Source organism: Notothenia coriiceps, unplaced genomic scaffold (assembly GCF_000735185.1).
Source record: "Notothenia coriiceps isolate Sejong01 unplaced genomic scaffold, NC01 NC01_scaffold00037470, whole genome shotgun sequence".
Taxonomy (NCBI): Eukaryota; Metazoa; Chordata; class Actinopteri; order Perciformes; family Nototheniidae; genus Notothenia; species Notothenia coriiceps.
Genome location: NW_011370171.1, coordinates 318,337 through 334,566, shown reverse-complemented (window position 1 = coordinate 334,566; position 16,230 = coordinate 318,337). Strand labels below are relative to the sequence as shown.

At 38.8% G+C, this 16,230-nt stretch overlaps 2 protein-coding genes across 2 annotated transcripts; one reads left to right on the top strand and one right to left on the bottom strand.

Moving 5' to 3' along the window:
- Positions 1–3,703: 3,703 nt before the first annotated feature.
- dscc1 (DNA replication and sister chromatid cohesion 1) lies at positions 3,704–7,831 on the bottom strand. Its single transcript, XM_010797062.1, has 9 exons — positions 7,461–7,831; positions 6,526–6,694; positions 6,273–6,407; positions 6,004–6,094; positions 5,631–5,769; positions 5,385–5,437; positions 5,122–5,276; positions 4,321–4,469; positions 3,704–4,123 (listed from the first exon to the last, which is right to left on the bottom strand). The coding sequence occupies exons 1-9, from the start codon at positions 7,628–7,630 to the stop codon at positions 4,012–4,014; spliced, it is 1,173 nt and encodes a 390-aa protein (XP_010795364.1). The 5' UTR covers positions 7,631–7,831; the 3' UTR covers positions 3,704–4,011.
- A 191-nt stretch (positions 7,832–8,022) lies between these two features.
- On the top strand, positions 8,023–15,847 carry mrpl13 (mitochondrial ribosomal protein L13). The gene is made up of 7 exons (XM_010797061.1): positions 8,023–8,136; positions 8,745–8,868; positions 9,218–9,311; positions 9,610–9,670; positions 11,358–11,444; positions 12,281–12,402; positions 15,165–15,847. The coding sequence occupies exons 1-7, from the start codon at positions 8,110–8,112 to the stop codon at positions 15,187–15,189; spliced, it is 540 nt and encodes a 179-aa protein (XP_010795363.1). The 5' UTR covers positions 8,023–8,109; the 3' UTR covers positions 15,190–15,847.
- Positions 15,848–16,230: the final 383 nt, after the last annotated feature.

Below are 16,230 nucleotides of genomic sequence, written 5' to 3'. Positions count from 1 at the left end.
TTGCATAGACATTTTCAGGGGCGGACTAGCCATCTGTATAATTTCCCCGAAACGAGGCTCCCCCTTTGACAATCCACTAGCGCAGATCTGGCGCAAATCTGTATCAGATCCGTTGCAGCCCCGTTTTTAGAGATTTGGGTATGGAGGAAAAGAGAGAGGGTTGTGTTTTCTGACACTTGTTGAGTTCCCTGGAACACCGGGGACACATATTCATGTATAAAATACATACAAAAGTGCATTTTGCATGATAGGTCCCCTTTAACTTAGCTGATGTTGTGATTTGCTGAAGCCCTTCTCGTTCCTGTTGGCTTGAAAACAGATGTTCATTATTGACCATAGAAATAATAGTTTGACTAAAGCTTCTAAAATCAAATTACACTCTTATTAGCTTTATCACATTTCCATTGCCCCCACATACAAGGCAGAAACCCAGAGTGAAAACGAGCCATTGCATTTAACCGACAAGCACCAAACAGGAGAGACTGTACTGTACATTACATTACTAACAGATATGTATATTTGGTGTTTCAGCTCATAAACTAAGACTCCCCTACATTGGTAAATTATAAAAGATAAACTAATACATATGTTCTTTCTTTCAACAAATAAGAATAACACTTGTTTCCTAAAACAAAAGCAAACCAAAGCAGACTGAAGATAAAGATGATTTAAATAGAAACATCACAGCAATGAGAAGTGAAAATCGTTTTTTTTTAAATTAAAAATGAGACTTCTGCATTATCTCTCTCCATGAATTTCTGAGTGACTTTTGTTTCACTAACACTAGGTCAGAGTTGGTCAACAACTTTGATGAGTTATGTACCACTCCTTGTATTAGTCAGACACAAGTTCCTCCTCCACAGAAATGCCCTTGGGGATTACACCAATTTCCTTTCCAATGTAAAATAAATTCACTTTAAATTCCATGTCTATTTTCAGCATGTAACATTCACTGGAACAGTTTGAAATATATATTTCTCAATCTCTCCTCCAGGTGCTAGCCTCCATGTGGCAGACAGTCGATACTTTTGGTTCCACCACAGTGAAGGCGACACCATGAGTGTTCAGGACCCTCAAGAAATGAACCTCTGCTCGGCATTGTGGGCCGTGGTCGCCTATGTGGTGGCCGACCTACAGGACATGTTGCCCAGGTAACCAGTTCAGGATGCTGAGCCCCAGGGAACAGCACAAGATCACTGTGAACTGGACGGGTTCATTTTAAACAAACAGTCAAATCAAACTTCTTTTTTTATTTACATGAGATTGAATAGTTTTATTCAGGGAGTCTTTGTTTACACAGTGAATGTGAATCATACTCAGATAAAGGAGTGTATCCAAGAGTGGATTAAAAGTAGAATGTTACATGATTTCAGCACAAACCTGTTTTATTTTTTTTCATTTTACAATAAAATACATTGTCATTGCAACAATAATTTTGTTTGAGAATAAATATCCAATAGATTTACATAATGTTTTTACTCTGGGCGGCTCCCATGGTTAACTTAAACCTTAAGCAAGATAACCAGGACTAAAATAGGGCATGTAAAATCAACATAGCACATGTTGATATATCTGTAAAGCGTCTTTGAGCACCTGTAAAAGCGCTAACAAAATAAATCTATTATTATTATTATTATTATTATTATATGACCATTCTGCGAAATGTTTTATAATGATTTTGAGCAGAGAAGAGCACACTATGCTTAAAATCACAGAAACATTTGATCTTGTTCATGGAAAAGCTCATTTAAAAAGTATGGTTTACTGACTGGGACAAGAAACCAAGAAAGTTAGAATAGTGGACTTGCTTAGGTCCTTTATTTTTCTGAATGCTTTTATCTTTTGGGCTGAGAAATCAAACAGGAAACAACAATGAGCTAATAAATAAGTATTATGAGAAAATGTGGAACTGTTTAAATCTGTATCTGTCTGAATGCATTTATATTGTGTGCTGAAAAATCAAACAGAAAACAGCAATGAGCTAAGAAATAATAAAATGTGGAGCTCTCTAAATTCCCAATGTTTTCATCAATTTCAAGAAGAATAAGAAAGAAGAATGACCTCATCTTAACATTTAAAGGATGTTCGGTAAGATTTAAAACACCATTGCCGTGTTGTAATATGATAATGAAAGTATTATCGTTTGCTTTACCACGTCACCCCGTCTGCTCTTCTGCTTTAATACTCTGAATGTTGCTGATGGTGTTGTTTTTGTTCAAAGAAAGAGGAAGATGACGACAAATGAGACGTAAATGTTGAGTGGAAAGAAGAAGCAGGACATGCGATCCTGAGATATGAGAAGAGCAGAAGTCGTACAATACAGCTTTATCACTTTAAACCTCCAGACGTGCTGTACAGTCAAATAAAGAAAACAAAAAATAACACAGCACAGCTCACACACAGTAAAAAAAGTGCAAGTAAAAACAATAGACAATTTAAAAGCAATAAAAGCAACGCTCTAAAAGATGTTAATACGCTAAGGGTGTACAGAGGAGGAGAGGAAGTCAAGTTATTCATCATTGTGTGGGCGCCATGCTCACCATCGCAACAGATACAAAACACACACACACACACACACACACACACACACACACACACACAGCTGGGATCTCTCCACCCGGTGAACTGATAAGTCAGCACAGTGATGTCAGGGTGAGTCAGCCAACTGGTGCAGATCAACTCATTTTTTAAACCCAGGTGTGTGTGTGTGTGTGTTGCGTGCGTGCGTGCGTGCGTGCGTGTAGAAACAAAGCTGTGTAACTTTAACCAGTTTCTGCTGGTCTCTTCCTCCTCATTTGCCAGTAACACTGATTCACAGTTATTTTAGTGAAGAAACACACAGTCTGTGAATGTTTAACACACTGAGTCACATAATGCACCACCGACACAATTAAAAAAAAAAAAAATGAACGCATTAACATGAAACAGACATCTGATAGAACATACAAAACAAATATAAATAAAGTCAGGTTTTCATTAATGATCTCAAGAATCTATATTAATATTGACCCAAAGAAGTTTTTTCAAATGTATCATATTCTCATCTCAGGTCACTGTTCTTTCTCATTTACCTCTGTATTTAAAGCATTACAATAAAGAGATGCAGCTTTCTGTTAGTTTCACAGCAGCTGTGATCATGTGACAGTGAACATTCAAGCTGATGTGATATTGGTGTTTAACCTGTTTTATTCCAAAAATGCAGCCTACAGCCATCATTCACCCATATGATCCAGTCTGTATAACAACATATGCTTAGGTTAATTGTAGTCTCCTTTTTTCAATCCAAAAGATAAGTCTTGCTGAATGAATAGTTACAACATCTGGGTCATGGAGCATGGAAATGTAGAATCCATTGATTTGATTTTAACCGAGATTTATGTTATAAATATGACCAGTTCCTTAACAGCTCACAGGAATGGCAAAGATGGGGAAAAAAAGGTAAATGAACAACTCAAACAATTGTGCTCTTTGTGGATATTTGAAGACAATTTTTTCAGTTAAGTATTTTTCTGAGATTGTTTAGTTTGTAATATTGACATTTATGTGTGCAATTCTGTGACAATATATTGTTATCTCCTACTAATTATGTTCATTTGAATTCAGAAACACAACCAACAACCCAACTGGATGTCAGCCTGTGGTGCTTATGAAGAATTTATCAGCATATGCCACCACCTGGTGGACAGCCTCGCGCATGGCGTCTTGTAATTTAATATTTTTTTATTCCATTCCTCGTTTGTCCAACAAGGGTTTATTAACAACAATACAAAGAAAGGGAAAATATTCGCCAAAACTAGGATTTTTTTATTTTGTACACAACACACATTTTAACAGTTTATTTTTCATACACTTGACAACTTGTTAAACTGCTGTTTAATTATTGACATTGCTACCAAGGCATTTAAAGAAGAACAATTATTAGTCAAATGTTTTTGACAAATACAAACATTACCATGGCAACAAACATAACTGCATTCATTTACTAAATGATTTGCATTAATTGACATGAGATCATGTAGCTACAGGCCTCCTGGAGTTGAAGACCTTGATCCCGTTCTGCATGGAGGAGCGAGCGTGTTTGGTGAGGAGAGCTCCGGTGCTCTGCTTCTCTCCACACAGGTCCCTGAACAAGGAGAAGCGTTACATGTTATGATCTATCAGAAATCTAATGAAATAAATGAGGTGATTTGTTTCTTCCCCAATGTTCACAAGACCCATTTTTGTACCTACAATTAACATAAATGTAAAGCAGAAAACATTATGGTTGTTCTTTTACTTTTATTTAGGGTTATAATATTGTCCTATATGGATAACACCTACTTTATGTATGGTGTGATGTCGTCTTCTGTCCATTTCTCTCGGAGTGTGAAGAGCTGGTTGAAGCGCTCCAGCGTGTCCTCGGAGAGATCCTCCACCCGCAGCAGGTTGATGGTCTCTGGGCGGGAGCTACGGTCCACCAGGGCCACGCTCTGGGAAATGTACAACATTGTCAGCACTGTGCTCATGTCAGATGACCATGGAAACAGAAACCACAGATTAAATGGAATGCAATGTAAACTGGCTGGAAAGAAAAAGGGTTATACAAGTGCTGGTGAAGCCATTCCTATACAATCTTCCTACTTTAGTTATTTGACATTGTAGTGGCAATTTCTTACTTTATATGGTAAAACCAAATGATGATATTATGCTTAGAAACTGTTTGGTCAACTCGACCTGTTGTACCACAAGGTAGCATCCCAACAAGGTCGTACCTGGAGGATGTGGCCCTCCCTATGAGAGCATTGTAAGATAACAGTTTTCTAAGGAAAGTCTTATCTCTTTTACTTCCTGCACAGCAACAGTCCTCTATAAAACACACACACACCTTATACCCTGTGTGCACTCCTGCAGACTACTTTGTACTCTGAGACATGTACCTTTGAAGCGCTTCAAATAAAGAACCAACGAAAGACAACGCTGCTTGCTTTCACCAGTTTATTATTGATTACTCTCATTGACGAGTTTAAAATATCCACGACAACATTTAGATTTAAGTTCTATTTTAGGGAGTAATATGCGTCTATTGTGTAAAAAAATAAACATATTTTCTCTTACAATAAGTATATAAGGGTACAGGCTTACCTTTAGCTGGTCCAGTCTCGTGCTCATGCCCTCTGGGACGCTCTGCTGCCAGACTTCCTGAAACTCCCTCAGGTTGAACTTGACGGCGTTCTGCAGCAGCATCAGCGCCATGCCCCGACATACTCTATCCTCATCCAGGGCATACAAAACGTCATCTATAAAGAAGGAGGATGATACAGGAATGTAAGTATGGGTAGTTACAAACTGACTAATTCAAACTGAAGGTTTTTCAGTTGAGTCTCAGTTGATTAACTTTACTTTACCGTTTTCAGAATAGCGCTTCCCATAGCAGTTCAAACAGTGCTCTATCATCTGTCTGCGAAAGAGATAAGAGGAGTTATTGGAAGTTCCTGAGCATCTAATATAAGACTCATCCAGCCTTATATTAGATGCTCAGAAAGTTAGTTTAACCCCATTTCTCATCCCCTAAGCCTTATCAACACCACTAAAAACTGCCAATAGTTTTATTTGCTGTTGCTTGAGCATGAAACCCACAGATGTTAACTTACTCGGGCTCCAGTGGAGCTAACTCTTCCAGACAGGTCTGCAGGGGAACCCTGTTGAAGGCCCAGGACTCAGAATCTACCAGCTGGGTCACATGACCGAGCAGCTTCATCTCGTAGTCAAAGTCCAGCATCCGCCAGTAACCTAGTAGAGGATAAAGACACTCTCTCAACATCTGGTAGTTCTTCGGTTTGTTATTGATATAAGTACGCAATGCTACAAGTAAAGAATTTGTATAATTAAAAGCATATTTCTTGCACTTGACCTCCCAGGAGAACTACTTTGAAAGCAATGTGGCACCTATTTGTGGCTTTGCAGCAAACACAACTTTAACAACTACTACATGTGTCGTTTTTATAAAGAAATGTCCCCGTTTACCATCTATCTGACAGGCGTGGACGGCTTCTAAACTGGTCTTCAGCTCCTCTTCACTGGCCTGGATGCTCTCCAACAGATCCTCCATTGTGTACTGGTAACAGAGGAACACACACTTACTAAAGGCTACAATTACATTCAAAAAGATAGAATACTCAACATTTCTGAAAATATGGCTAGAAATCCTTAATGATCTGATAAGCCCTATATGTAGATTCTCACAGTCTGACAGGACATTTTATTGAATGACTTCATTGTAGAATATGTTTTACCCTGTTTTCGGTGTCCTCCTCCTTCCCCCCTAAAGCAGGTCCTTCGTAAGGATTCTCCATTAAGACCTTCTTCAGTTTCTTCAGCTTAGGCCGCTGCTTCCTCAGCTCCCAGTAGCTGTTACTAAATCCCCAGATCTACAACAGAAGTATACTTTTCTTAGAGTTTTTGGGTCATAATTGCACATATACACATTGGGGTTTGTGCAGGTGTCACAGTATACCAAACCGGATCCATTCAGTGTCCTTTCCATACCTGAGTGTGCACAATGTGAGAGTTTTCCTGACTGTTAGTGAGTTGGTCTGGTGTTCGGCAGTCTGGTACAAACATCAGCATGTTGGATGTGTCGGCGATTTTAAGATCGTAGGTCCTGTCTTTTGTACAGAGCACTGCATGTTCATCCGTATCCCCTCTTATCACTAAACTGAAGAAAAAAATAAGAATTGTTAGGTTTCATATGTATTCATCCATCATGTTCATGCATCTTGTGCCATAACACTGTTCATTATTTTGTATTATATTTAACCACAATGATGATCCTTTGAGTTACACAAGCAAAAAGAAAGAAAGGGAAGAGAGTAGCAGAGGTGGGAAGTAACTAAGTGCATTTACTCAAGTACTGTACTTAAGTACAATTTCGAGATACTTTCAGATTATTATATTTCAATTTTGAGCTACTTTGTTCTTCTACTCCACTACAATTCAGAGGTAAAGAGTGTACTTTTACTCGACTACATTTATTTAATACCTTTAGTTACTTTGCAGATTTTTATTAATGATGTGAAATATAATCAAAACTGAAATCAAACTTTAGTAACACCTGGAGTAAATTCACAATCTACCCTGCAGTATACAAAGTAATTACAACTAGCTGCACCTTTACCAGCTGTGATAAAACACATTCATGCATCAATAATTATAATCAAAGTATATATTTTTATTCTGAAATGGACTAATCTGCATAATAAGTACTTTCTTTTGGTACTTTAAGTATATTTTGATGCTTATACTTTTGTAGTTTTACTTGAGTAACATTTTGAATGAAGGACTTTTACTTGTAACAGAGTATTCCTACCCTCTTCTTTTACTCAAGTACAAGATCTGAGTACTGATCCCACCTCTGGAGAGTAGTTTACAGACGGTCTGTTCTCACCCGGTTTCATAGGCTTATTAGTTTACTAATACTTTACCTTTCCCCTGCTTCTATGAGTTTGCACAGGGTGTCGTCCAGCTCCAAGAGGCAGTAGTCTGCAGAGGAAACGTTTTCCCCGAAAGAGAGACAGTGAATGGTTTTCTGCAGCTCTTCGTCCTGCAGTTTGGCGATCTGCAGAGTGGCCTGAACCTCCTCTAAAGTCCTCATTTCCGGTCAGACGACAGGTTAGAGCGACAATAACTGAACGAATAAAGCCCTTCAAGAAATAAAGCTATGTACAAAACAAGACAACACCTATCTAACTTTGTGTAGCAATAGTCGGTGACTGTCAAATTTCCCCGCGTTCTTTCTGTCGTGGAAAGGAAGTGGAGGAACTACGTTGGTGTGGGACTCAAAAATATCACCGGGTAGAAACATAAATTCACGTACATTTAAATTAGAAAACCGGTAACTTAAAACTTCTGTGATTTTAAATAAGTATCTTCGAGGATTTATTTAAAGGTTGTCTTTAATGCTAAATTACAATATAAATAGGCGTAGTCATGAAATGATGGTTCATATTGCTTCACGAGTTGAACGAGTAGAACCTGTCTCACATTCTGTTTCAACCGAGATAAATTAGTTGACGCACCCCCGTTCACGCTGAGGGTCAAATGTTTTGAGGATATGCTGCACGTTTAATCGAAATGTCAAGTTTTTCGAGATCTGCCCAGGTAACCGTACACAATCTTACCTTGTCTCACAGTTTGTTCGTTTAGGTCAATGTTAGGCTGATAGCTAACATATGTTGCTAACTAGCTAGCCGGTATGTGTGATTTCATTTTTTGTGTGGATGTTTTTAAATAATAGTAAAACTTGCGGACTGCCCTCAGCAGTTAGATAAAAACACAAACGTTGAATTACGTTTTATCCTAACGTTAGTGTTTGCATAAACATGTATAGCCAATATTATCTCTGGTTCTGCCCTTGTTGTTTTTCACATTACGTATACATCATCGTCCTTTGGTTACTTATCAGATCTTTCTTTGAGCCTTCAAGTTATATTAACGTTGGTGATTAAATGAAAGAAATAAAGTAAATACACTTTCATAACAAACCATTTCAGACTTGATTGACACACACACACACACACACACACACACACACACACTTAATCAATGTTATCCATGACAGTGGGCTAGCATGCACAGTACCAGGGCCTTGAAGTTAAAGAAATTGAATTCAGCCATCATTCTTTTTGATTGTATATCCCCTATGTCTTTCACAGTTCCTCTCACTTATTTAACAATAATTGAATTATTTGTTCATGTTTTTCTGTCAGCAATGGGCCACCTTTGCTCGTTCCTGGTTCCTGATCGATGCCAGGATGCAGCCTCCTGGGAAGATAGCGACCATGTGTGCTATCAGATTACAGGGGAAACACAAGCCTATCTACCATGCAATGAGTGAGTAGGAGTCCATCTGTAAAACACACACATATACAGTCAAGAGTGAGTAACTGTATGACCTTAATATTACCCTAAGGCTTTGTATAAACTACTGCACGTTCAACATGTCCCCAAATCATTTATTTCATGTTTCTGTATGAAACGGCCACACGATGGCAGTAGAGGACAAACCTAATAAAAACATGTCTTGTTCCTTATTACTTATATTTAATCAAGGGACATTTTCAGATGACTTTTTCTTGGTCTAAAAAACATTATCATTATAATTTCTGTTTAAAATATTGTCAAATGTGTATTTTTATATTTTTCAACATAAAGATAACCCTGGAATAAAACTCTTTTGTAGGTGACTGTGGTGACCATATTGTAGTAATGAACACCAAACAAATAGCTTTCTCTGGGAACAAGTGGGAGCAGAAAGTCTACTCATCACATTCAGGGTAAGTGCATACTAGCTCATATGATATTTCACTTTTCCCGTCTCTTTATCTTATGTGTTTACAATTTAGCTTTGTTCTTCAATGCCTATGAACCAGCATTTCTCAGTCTTAGTAGTCTATTGTTCACCGTCACTATGAAACATGTCCTTCAAGATTAAAAAACAGATTTATCTTTAATATATTCATCAATCTATACATATCTCAAGGCTGTTAACCAGGAAAGATTGAGAATGTAAAAGCTCAAAGGTTTTATATGATCCAGTACAAGGACTGACTGAGCTTGTCTTTCTCTCTAAAGGTATCCGGGTGGATTCAAACAGCTCACAGCCGCCCAGCTGCACCACAAAGACCCAAAAGCTGTAAGACTCTTCAGTCAATATTCTTCTTTTTTATTGTTATTTCAAGATAATTCTCAAATTGCAGATATATTTTGGTGCCCCCATTCTTAAACCATAATGTTTCTTATAAACTGTATAATTGAACCGTAGACCCCTTTATATCAGTCTGTGAATTCCCCCACATGGAGATTAGTGTCATGTCTTTGTCTGCCACATGCTGTGAAGAGGCAGGCGTTTGGTGGGGGGACATTTATCCCTTCCCTCATATGGGCTGTTTGTGAATATTAATGTGAGATGCAGTGAACTGGGATTACACAGCGGTGGGTTTACTGCGGTGGTGGTGGGTGCTTTCTCAAACTCAGTACAAGAGTGTCAGTTCAAGGGTAACTCCTGGGGTTTGAGTTGTGTTGCATATTCATGGTTTCACAGCTACAGTGATTATTACATTCAGACCTGAATGTGACCTTCATTCTGTGCTTAACGAACCACCGGTAAACGCAACTGTGCTCCAAAACATAGATAGAAAGATAAATGTTACCTAAAGGATGACTCTGACAATAAAGTTTATTTTATTATCAACAAATCCAATGAAAAGATCCAAACTACCAATAGATGTATCCACTAAGGAGTATTTCTTGTGTAGCCAAAGCCTCATAATAGCTTATTTTTACGTGCCATAGTTCTCTTAAAACTATATGTTGTATTTTATTATATCCTGTTCCTGCATAATGGTAAACATGGACACTGTAGATTTTGTTTGTTTAAATTGATCCCACATAAACCGTATGCTGTAAATACTCACAAGAACAACATGTTTATTAAATCCACACGAGAGAATAGTCCCACACAGATTGCCTTTTTTATATAATAAATATACATATTTGTGACCTGTTTTTAAAGATGTACACCCATGATAGCACTGATAGTCTCTGGGTTTTGTGCCACAGATAGGATCCGTAACTCGGTTATAAATGCCAGTTTTATGAACACATTGTTGGTTTTGGTGTTTGATTTGTTAACAAGGCTAATGTCATTTAAACTGGATTAATGTTTCTAAAGTGTTGTTTTTAATATTGTGATTGACATCCCATCGTGGGCTCTGGTTTGCACACTTTTTAAAATGTTAATTCATTCAGACTAATCAGAAGAATAAAAGGGTTTGATGACTTAGTTGGTGCCACACTATATCAACAGGGCTGAATGAAAGCCATAAACAAAGGGTTTGCAGATCATTTTGTACGGCTAATTAAAATACTGTGAAATTGCTCGTGTCAACACTAAACCAAATTGAATGACCTCTACTGGTTTCAATCTGTAGTTTAGGAAAACCATGAGTCATTTACTCTGCAGTCGGCTCACTTGTTGCAGCTTGTGGTCCAGCCAGTGACCACAGGAGTGTGTCCGGATGGTGGTTTAGTTAGAATGAGCTTTGGCACGTGAAGAGGAGAAATAGAGTTGGACGGATGAAGGATTTGTCAGCACAGCTCACTATCCAACATCTCTCTAGAACGTTTTTGTCCAACGTCTCAGTCCAGTTACTCTCCAAGACGAATTTACATTTGGGCATCCTGCCTCACACTGAGAAACAATAGTTTTGGAAGGAAATCTGGGAAAACCGAATGTAAGGCTTCCATAGATGCATAGTTTAAAGAAGGGAAACCGTAAACTGATTGTATGTTAACTTTTTCACTATCTTTCCTTTTACCAGATTGTGAAGTTATCGGTTTACGGCATGCTGCCAAGGAATCTGCACCGTCGCACCATGATGCAGAGGCTACACATCTTTCCTGACGACGTGAGTACAGCTTCTCCAAATCTCTCCAACTGATGAGTCTTCAGAACGTAACCTCACGCCTCAAACAGCCAGACTGTCAGAAAGGGAGGGGGCCCTACTGTCATTCTGTAGGAACTGACACAAAAGAATGAATCCTTTTTTAATCCAGGTCATCTTTATATATAATATAAATGAACTTTAAAATGAATACTTAACAATAATTGTTTTCCTAGGTTAAAGACAGTATTATTGATTTTCTAGAACTACATTGTCTCAGCTTTACTGTTTTATTTGGCTCCTAAAGCTGTCACTAAGATTATTTCCATTAGCAGCAGGAAGCTGTTTTCAGTTTTCTCCAAAATGTCTGCCTTTTGAAATGAATTGAAACAAAGAAGTACTTGACTGTCTGTTAATTGACCTGGACAGCCTGCCCAAATATGAAATGGATGCAATGTTTATCCATGCTGCCAGAGAACATCATTAACTCCAGGCGTTGGAAGAACATCTGATTGATTGTTGAATTGTAATGTAATACACGAGGTGTTTGTTGAAGGAAGTCAGATACCTGTCATTTTATTTTGGTCCTGACTTAATATCCAACGTCAAAGTGGATGTTGTGCAGTGTGCGTCCCTAATGACGAGCAGATGGGCTTCCTGAGCCTTCGTGAATATCTGCCGTCTCATATAGAAGAAGACTGTGTGGCTTCAAGTATTTTGGAAACAAAAAAATGTTACCTTCTTGTCAGCCTCTTTCAACTATTTGTCTTATTTCCTTCTTTCATCCATCTTGAGTTTCTTATCCTGACCTGCCCACATTTTATTTTTAACGTCCTCCTCCTTCGTGCGCCCCTCACCAGGAGCTGCCAGACGACATCCTGGCCAACCTGACGGAGGAGCTGCCGCAGCCCAGAGAGATACCCAAGCAGCTCAGCGAGTTCACGCAGGAGGAGATCGACGCCTTCCCCCGGCTGTGGACCCCGTACGTACAGACGGTTCTCAAACACACTGACGCCAGTTTAGATGCAGACACGACATACAGTATAAGCGGTAAAACCGATACGAGGAGATTGTATTTACTGTGTTACACACAGAAACCTTCAAAGGACTTCAACAGTGTCCCCAATCCTTTTTAAAGACATTTTGGTGTCTGAAATGTTAAACATTCCTACAAGGATCTAATTCATTCTTTCTAACTCTATATACGAGGAACAAAAGTCAAACAAAAACTGAATTGATTGAACTTTAAAAAAAATCTTAACATTGATGGCGATTCTAATCTTTAACTTCTTCCTTTATATGGTTTTTATTTGCTTTATAACTTTTTCTCCTTATGCAAAAACAAATCCATTCATTTCTTTTGTGCTGATGAGACGATGTTGGTCTGGTGTCACATTGTTTTGTTTTTGTGTAAACCACCCTGCCTTAGTGTACAGTAGTTGTCATAAAGTATTTGTTTAATAATTTAGAATATTTAATTTAGTCATGCTGTCGAAAATAAACGATTAACGTTTTTAGAGACTCAAATTCAAAATAAATGCAGGTTGTTAAAACTGAGTGCAGATGGTGATGGCACCAGCAGTAGGTGGTGTGTCACTGACCATTACCCAGCTCAGCACAGTCTTTATGTCAATGAGTTAAGGGAGATGAAAATACGCCTATTCTCTGCTCAGACCTTCAGCAGTGAGCGATGCCAGAGCTTCTGCATGTTTTACTTCTACGTTCTATGTTTGGATCCAATTAGAACACTTGCAGACCCACTTTTTGACCAGATGGATGCAGTCTGAATGATTATCAGCCTGCAGAGAGCTGTCAGTGTGGACAGGATGCACAGAGGAGAGACTTTGTTTTTAAATAATAACAATGCAACACAACCGGCCTCTGTACATTTGTCAGCAGATGTATTGTTTTACAGACTTTGTATCTTATATATGTCTGTTTTCTCCCGGCCTATTGTAGTGGCAAACATCTGAACATAAAAGTTAAAATGTCAGCACATGTGAGGAACGTCAGCTGTTTTCACCACTTCCTGTGTGACCTCTGCAGGGTGTGAGGGAGCGCCTGGTATTTGGTGTAATCATATTCATAGCTTTTTGAGTAGAGTGTGTTCTGGCTGGAGATTAGGCTGACACTGTGACCCGTGGTTTGCTGATAGTGTCGTCGTGTTGCTTTGGCTTCACCCACAGTGAACATCTCTCCGACAGGTTAACGGAGAGCTCTCACTCTGACGCCTGCCGTGCACTCCTAGCTCTTTATCTCAGTCAGGTTCAACACCCAAGTCCTCTGGTTGTCTTTAGTTTAACTGCTTAGAGATTGTATCTGCTGGTAAGCTCGTATACAAAGTGTAAAAAAGAAAGGCTTTTACATCGTAGCTAAAGTTTTTGCTTCACAGCAGTCTAATATATAGTAACACCAACTTCACTGCAGTCGATACTGAGTCTCCAGGATGTTTGTTTCTATTTCACACAGTAACTACCCCGTTAACAACACGCTCATGCAACTTTTATGCGTTTCATTATGTTGTCCATAATGTGATGTACATACCATTCGCGTAGTTGTTTTTGCATGAAATGATTTCCACAAGGACAGGATGACTCCCAGGATATTAGGACTGCATTATGTGTCAACTCATTGGAGATTCAGTTTACCCACATTTTTAATAACACAATTGTATCATCCCGAAACATATCCAGCCATGCAGATCGGTTTTTTTTTGGTGGAAAACTTTACACCTCTGCCTCCATCTTATAAATGTAGGGATTTTTATGATACTAGTAATAAATGACAAAGGTATAAAAGCAACACGATGTTCAGGAAATGATGTCCCATAACCTTTTTTAGTGTAGAAATAGTCTCATTTAAATGAGACGGCATGTTTTGTAGATTATCCAGAGTAAAAGAGACTGGGGGACATTATTTCACAAAAGAATCTGCTGTTGAATGAGATACTTGTTTTGCCTTCACTGTACTGAGGGGGCTATAGAGTCAATATAATGTGTTATAGGGGCTGAACCTTTAACCATTGAACCCAAAACGTTTTCATTCAGTTACTGTCCTCTCTCTGTGTGTTGGGGTGTGTGTTCTATACAGAACGTCTGAATCACATTCGGCTGTCAGTGTGCGGTGATAAATGAGCCACTTCTTATTGTTTACTGGTCCAATCTCCTCAGCCAATCAGAGCTTGTGTTCAGGCCTGTCGCCGCGTGGTAGCCAAGGTCAAGCAAATCCTGGTTTATTTAAGGGAGGGGCCGTAGCTTAGTTAAAATTCACTCACATTCCGTCTTATTCATTTCACTGATCAAATATGTGTGTGTCAGTGAAGGGGGGGGGGAGTGAGGTCATCAAGGGCAATTCAATCGTTACCCTTTATTAAACACAGTTAATATTCTCTCTGAAAAACCTTGGAGCAGAATAAATAGATTTTCACACACACACACGAGATTCAGAACACCAACAGCATAAACACAGTGGTGTAGTTGATAACGTTTTTGTCTCGTTTGTATCAAAACTAATACAGCATGCCCTGATAATATCTGTCTGCTGCAGTCGCTGCTCAAAATTAAAGGGAGAAAAACACAAAAAGAGGTTTCTGTGTCTGGGCTCATTTTGAAATAAAAAAATACTGATAAGATCTGCATGATTTCTCATGTGTCACTTTCTCTCATGTTTTTCCTTGTAATCAGTTATTTTCCCAGACTTGTATGCCTCTCCATACTAATGTGTTGTCTTCTGTTCTCTCCACAGACCTGAATACTACAAGATGAAATGAGATCCAGGGTGCCCGACGTGACCAAAGCTGAAGAGACTTCAGTTTCACATTAACTCAACCCTGAAAGCAAAAGCATTCTCGATTACATTTCTCGTTATGATGCTTAAAAAAAGGCATTTTTAATAGGATTTGCTCTGAGATGTTCTCTGTTCTAAAACACAAAACTGCTTTTTTCTGTTTGGATTAAATGTGGGGGAGTCCAGGAAACAGCACTGGCAATAAGACTTGACTTCAACAACACACAAGTCTTAACCACGATGCCAGAGACTCTGTGCTCCTCGATACACAACAATACCCCCCACTGTCAGTCGTATTCCCTCCACAGCCGACCTGAATCATCAGGAAGCGTCCCCGTGCAGCTCAGCTTTGATCAGAGAAAATAAGATTCTGTGGGGTTTGCTCTGATTAGGCAACCATGAACTGATCAGATCTGGCTAAAAAAATATGACATCTGTTGTCCCGCCTTTTGGAGCTTTGTGGGTTCACCGGGAAACCAATGAATATGTTAATTAACATCATTCAGGCCATCAGTGTGGTTTCAGGTGAATATCTTTACTGCAGTCAGAAAATCCAGAGCCCCTTGTCTTGTCAGTGTGTTGTGAAAGTTAGCAAGTTGTAAGATAATGAATAAACAATTGAATAAACCTGTTCTTTTGAAGTTGTTGTAACATCTATTTAAAAGTGAAATAACCTGAAACACCTTTCATAGTCTCATTACAGATTTATTGGATATAAAATAAATAAGTTCATGTTGTATTCAGGGGCGTGGTGACGAGACACATTCTCTTTGACGCTGTTCAGGTTGCACAGTTCAAATGTAAAACAGCAGGTCCGCTACAGCTCTTTAGTTAGAGGGGGGGGGTTCCACCGAGGCAGCGGACTGTTTTAAGTAATAACTGGATCCAGGTCTCATGCCAGCAGGAGGTCAGAGGTCACCCAGTGAGCAAAAAGGGCATTGCATAAGAACAATAAACAGATGAAACTGGGGCGGCAACACAAGACACAGATTCCTCTTCTGAATTTACCACAAGTATAACAATA

Excerpts from the sequence above, each read along its gene's own strand:
- mrpl13 (XM_010797061.1), top strand. The coding sequence starts at position 8,110 with ATGTCAAGTTTTTCGAGATCTGCCCAG. Across the intron at positions 11,445-12,280 it reads TACACATCTTTCCTGACGAC|GAGCTGCCAGACGACATCCT; the intron begins GTGAGTACAGCT and ends GCCCCTCACCAG. Across the intron at positions 12,403-15,164 it reads TTCCCCCGGCTGTGGACCCC|ACCTGAATACTACAAGATGA; the intron begins GTACGTACAGAC and ends TTCTCTCCACAG.
- dscc1 (XM_010797062.1), bottom strand. The coding sequence starts at position 7,630 with ATGAGGACTTTAGAGGAGGTTCAGGCCACTCTGCAGATCGCCAAACTG. Across the intron at positions 5,277-5,384 it reads GAAGCGCTATTCTGAAAACG|ATGACGTTTTGTATGCCCTG; the intron begins GTAAAGTAAAGT and ends CCTTCTTTATAG. Across the intron at positions 4,470-5,121 it reads CGAGACTGGACCAGCTAAAG|AGCGTGGCCCTGGTGGACCG; the intron begins GTAAGCCTGTAC and ends TACATTTCCCAG.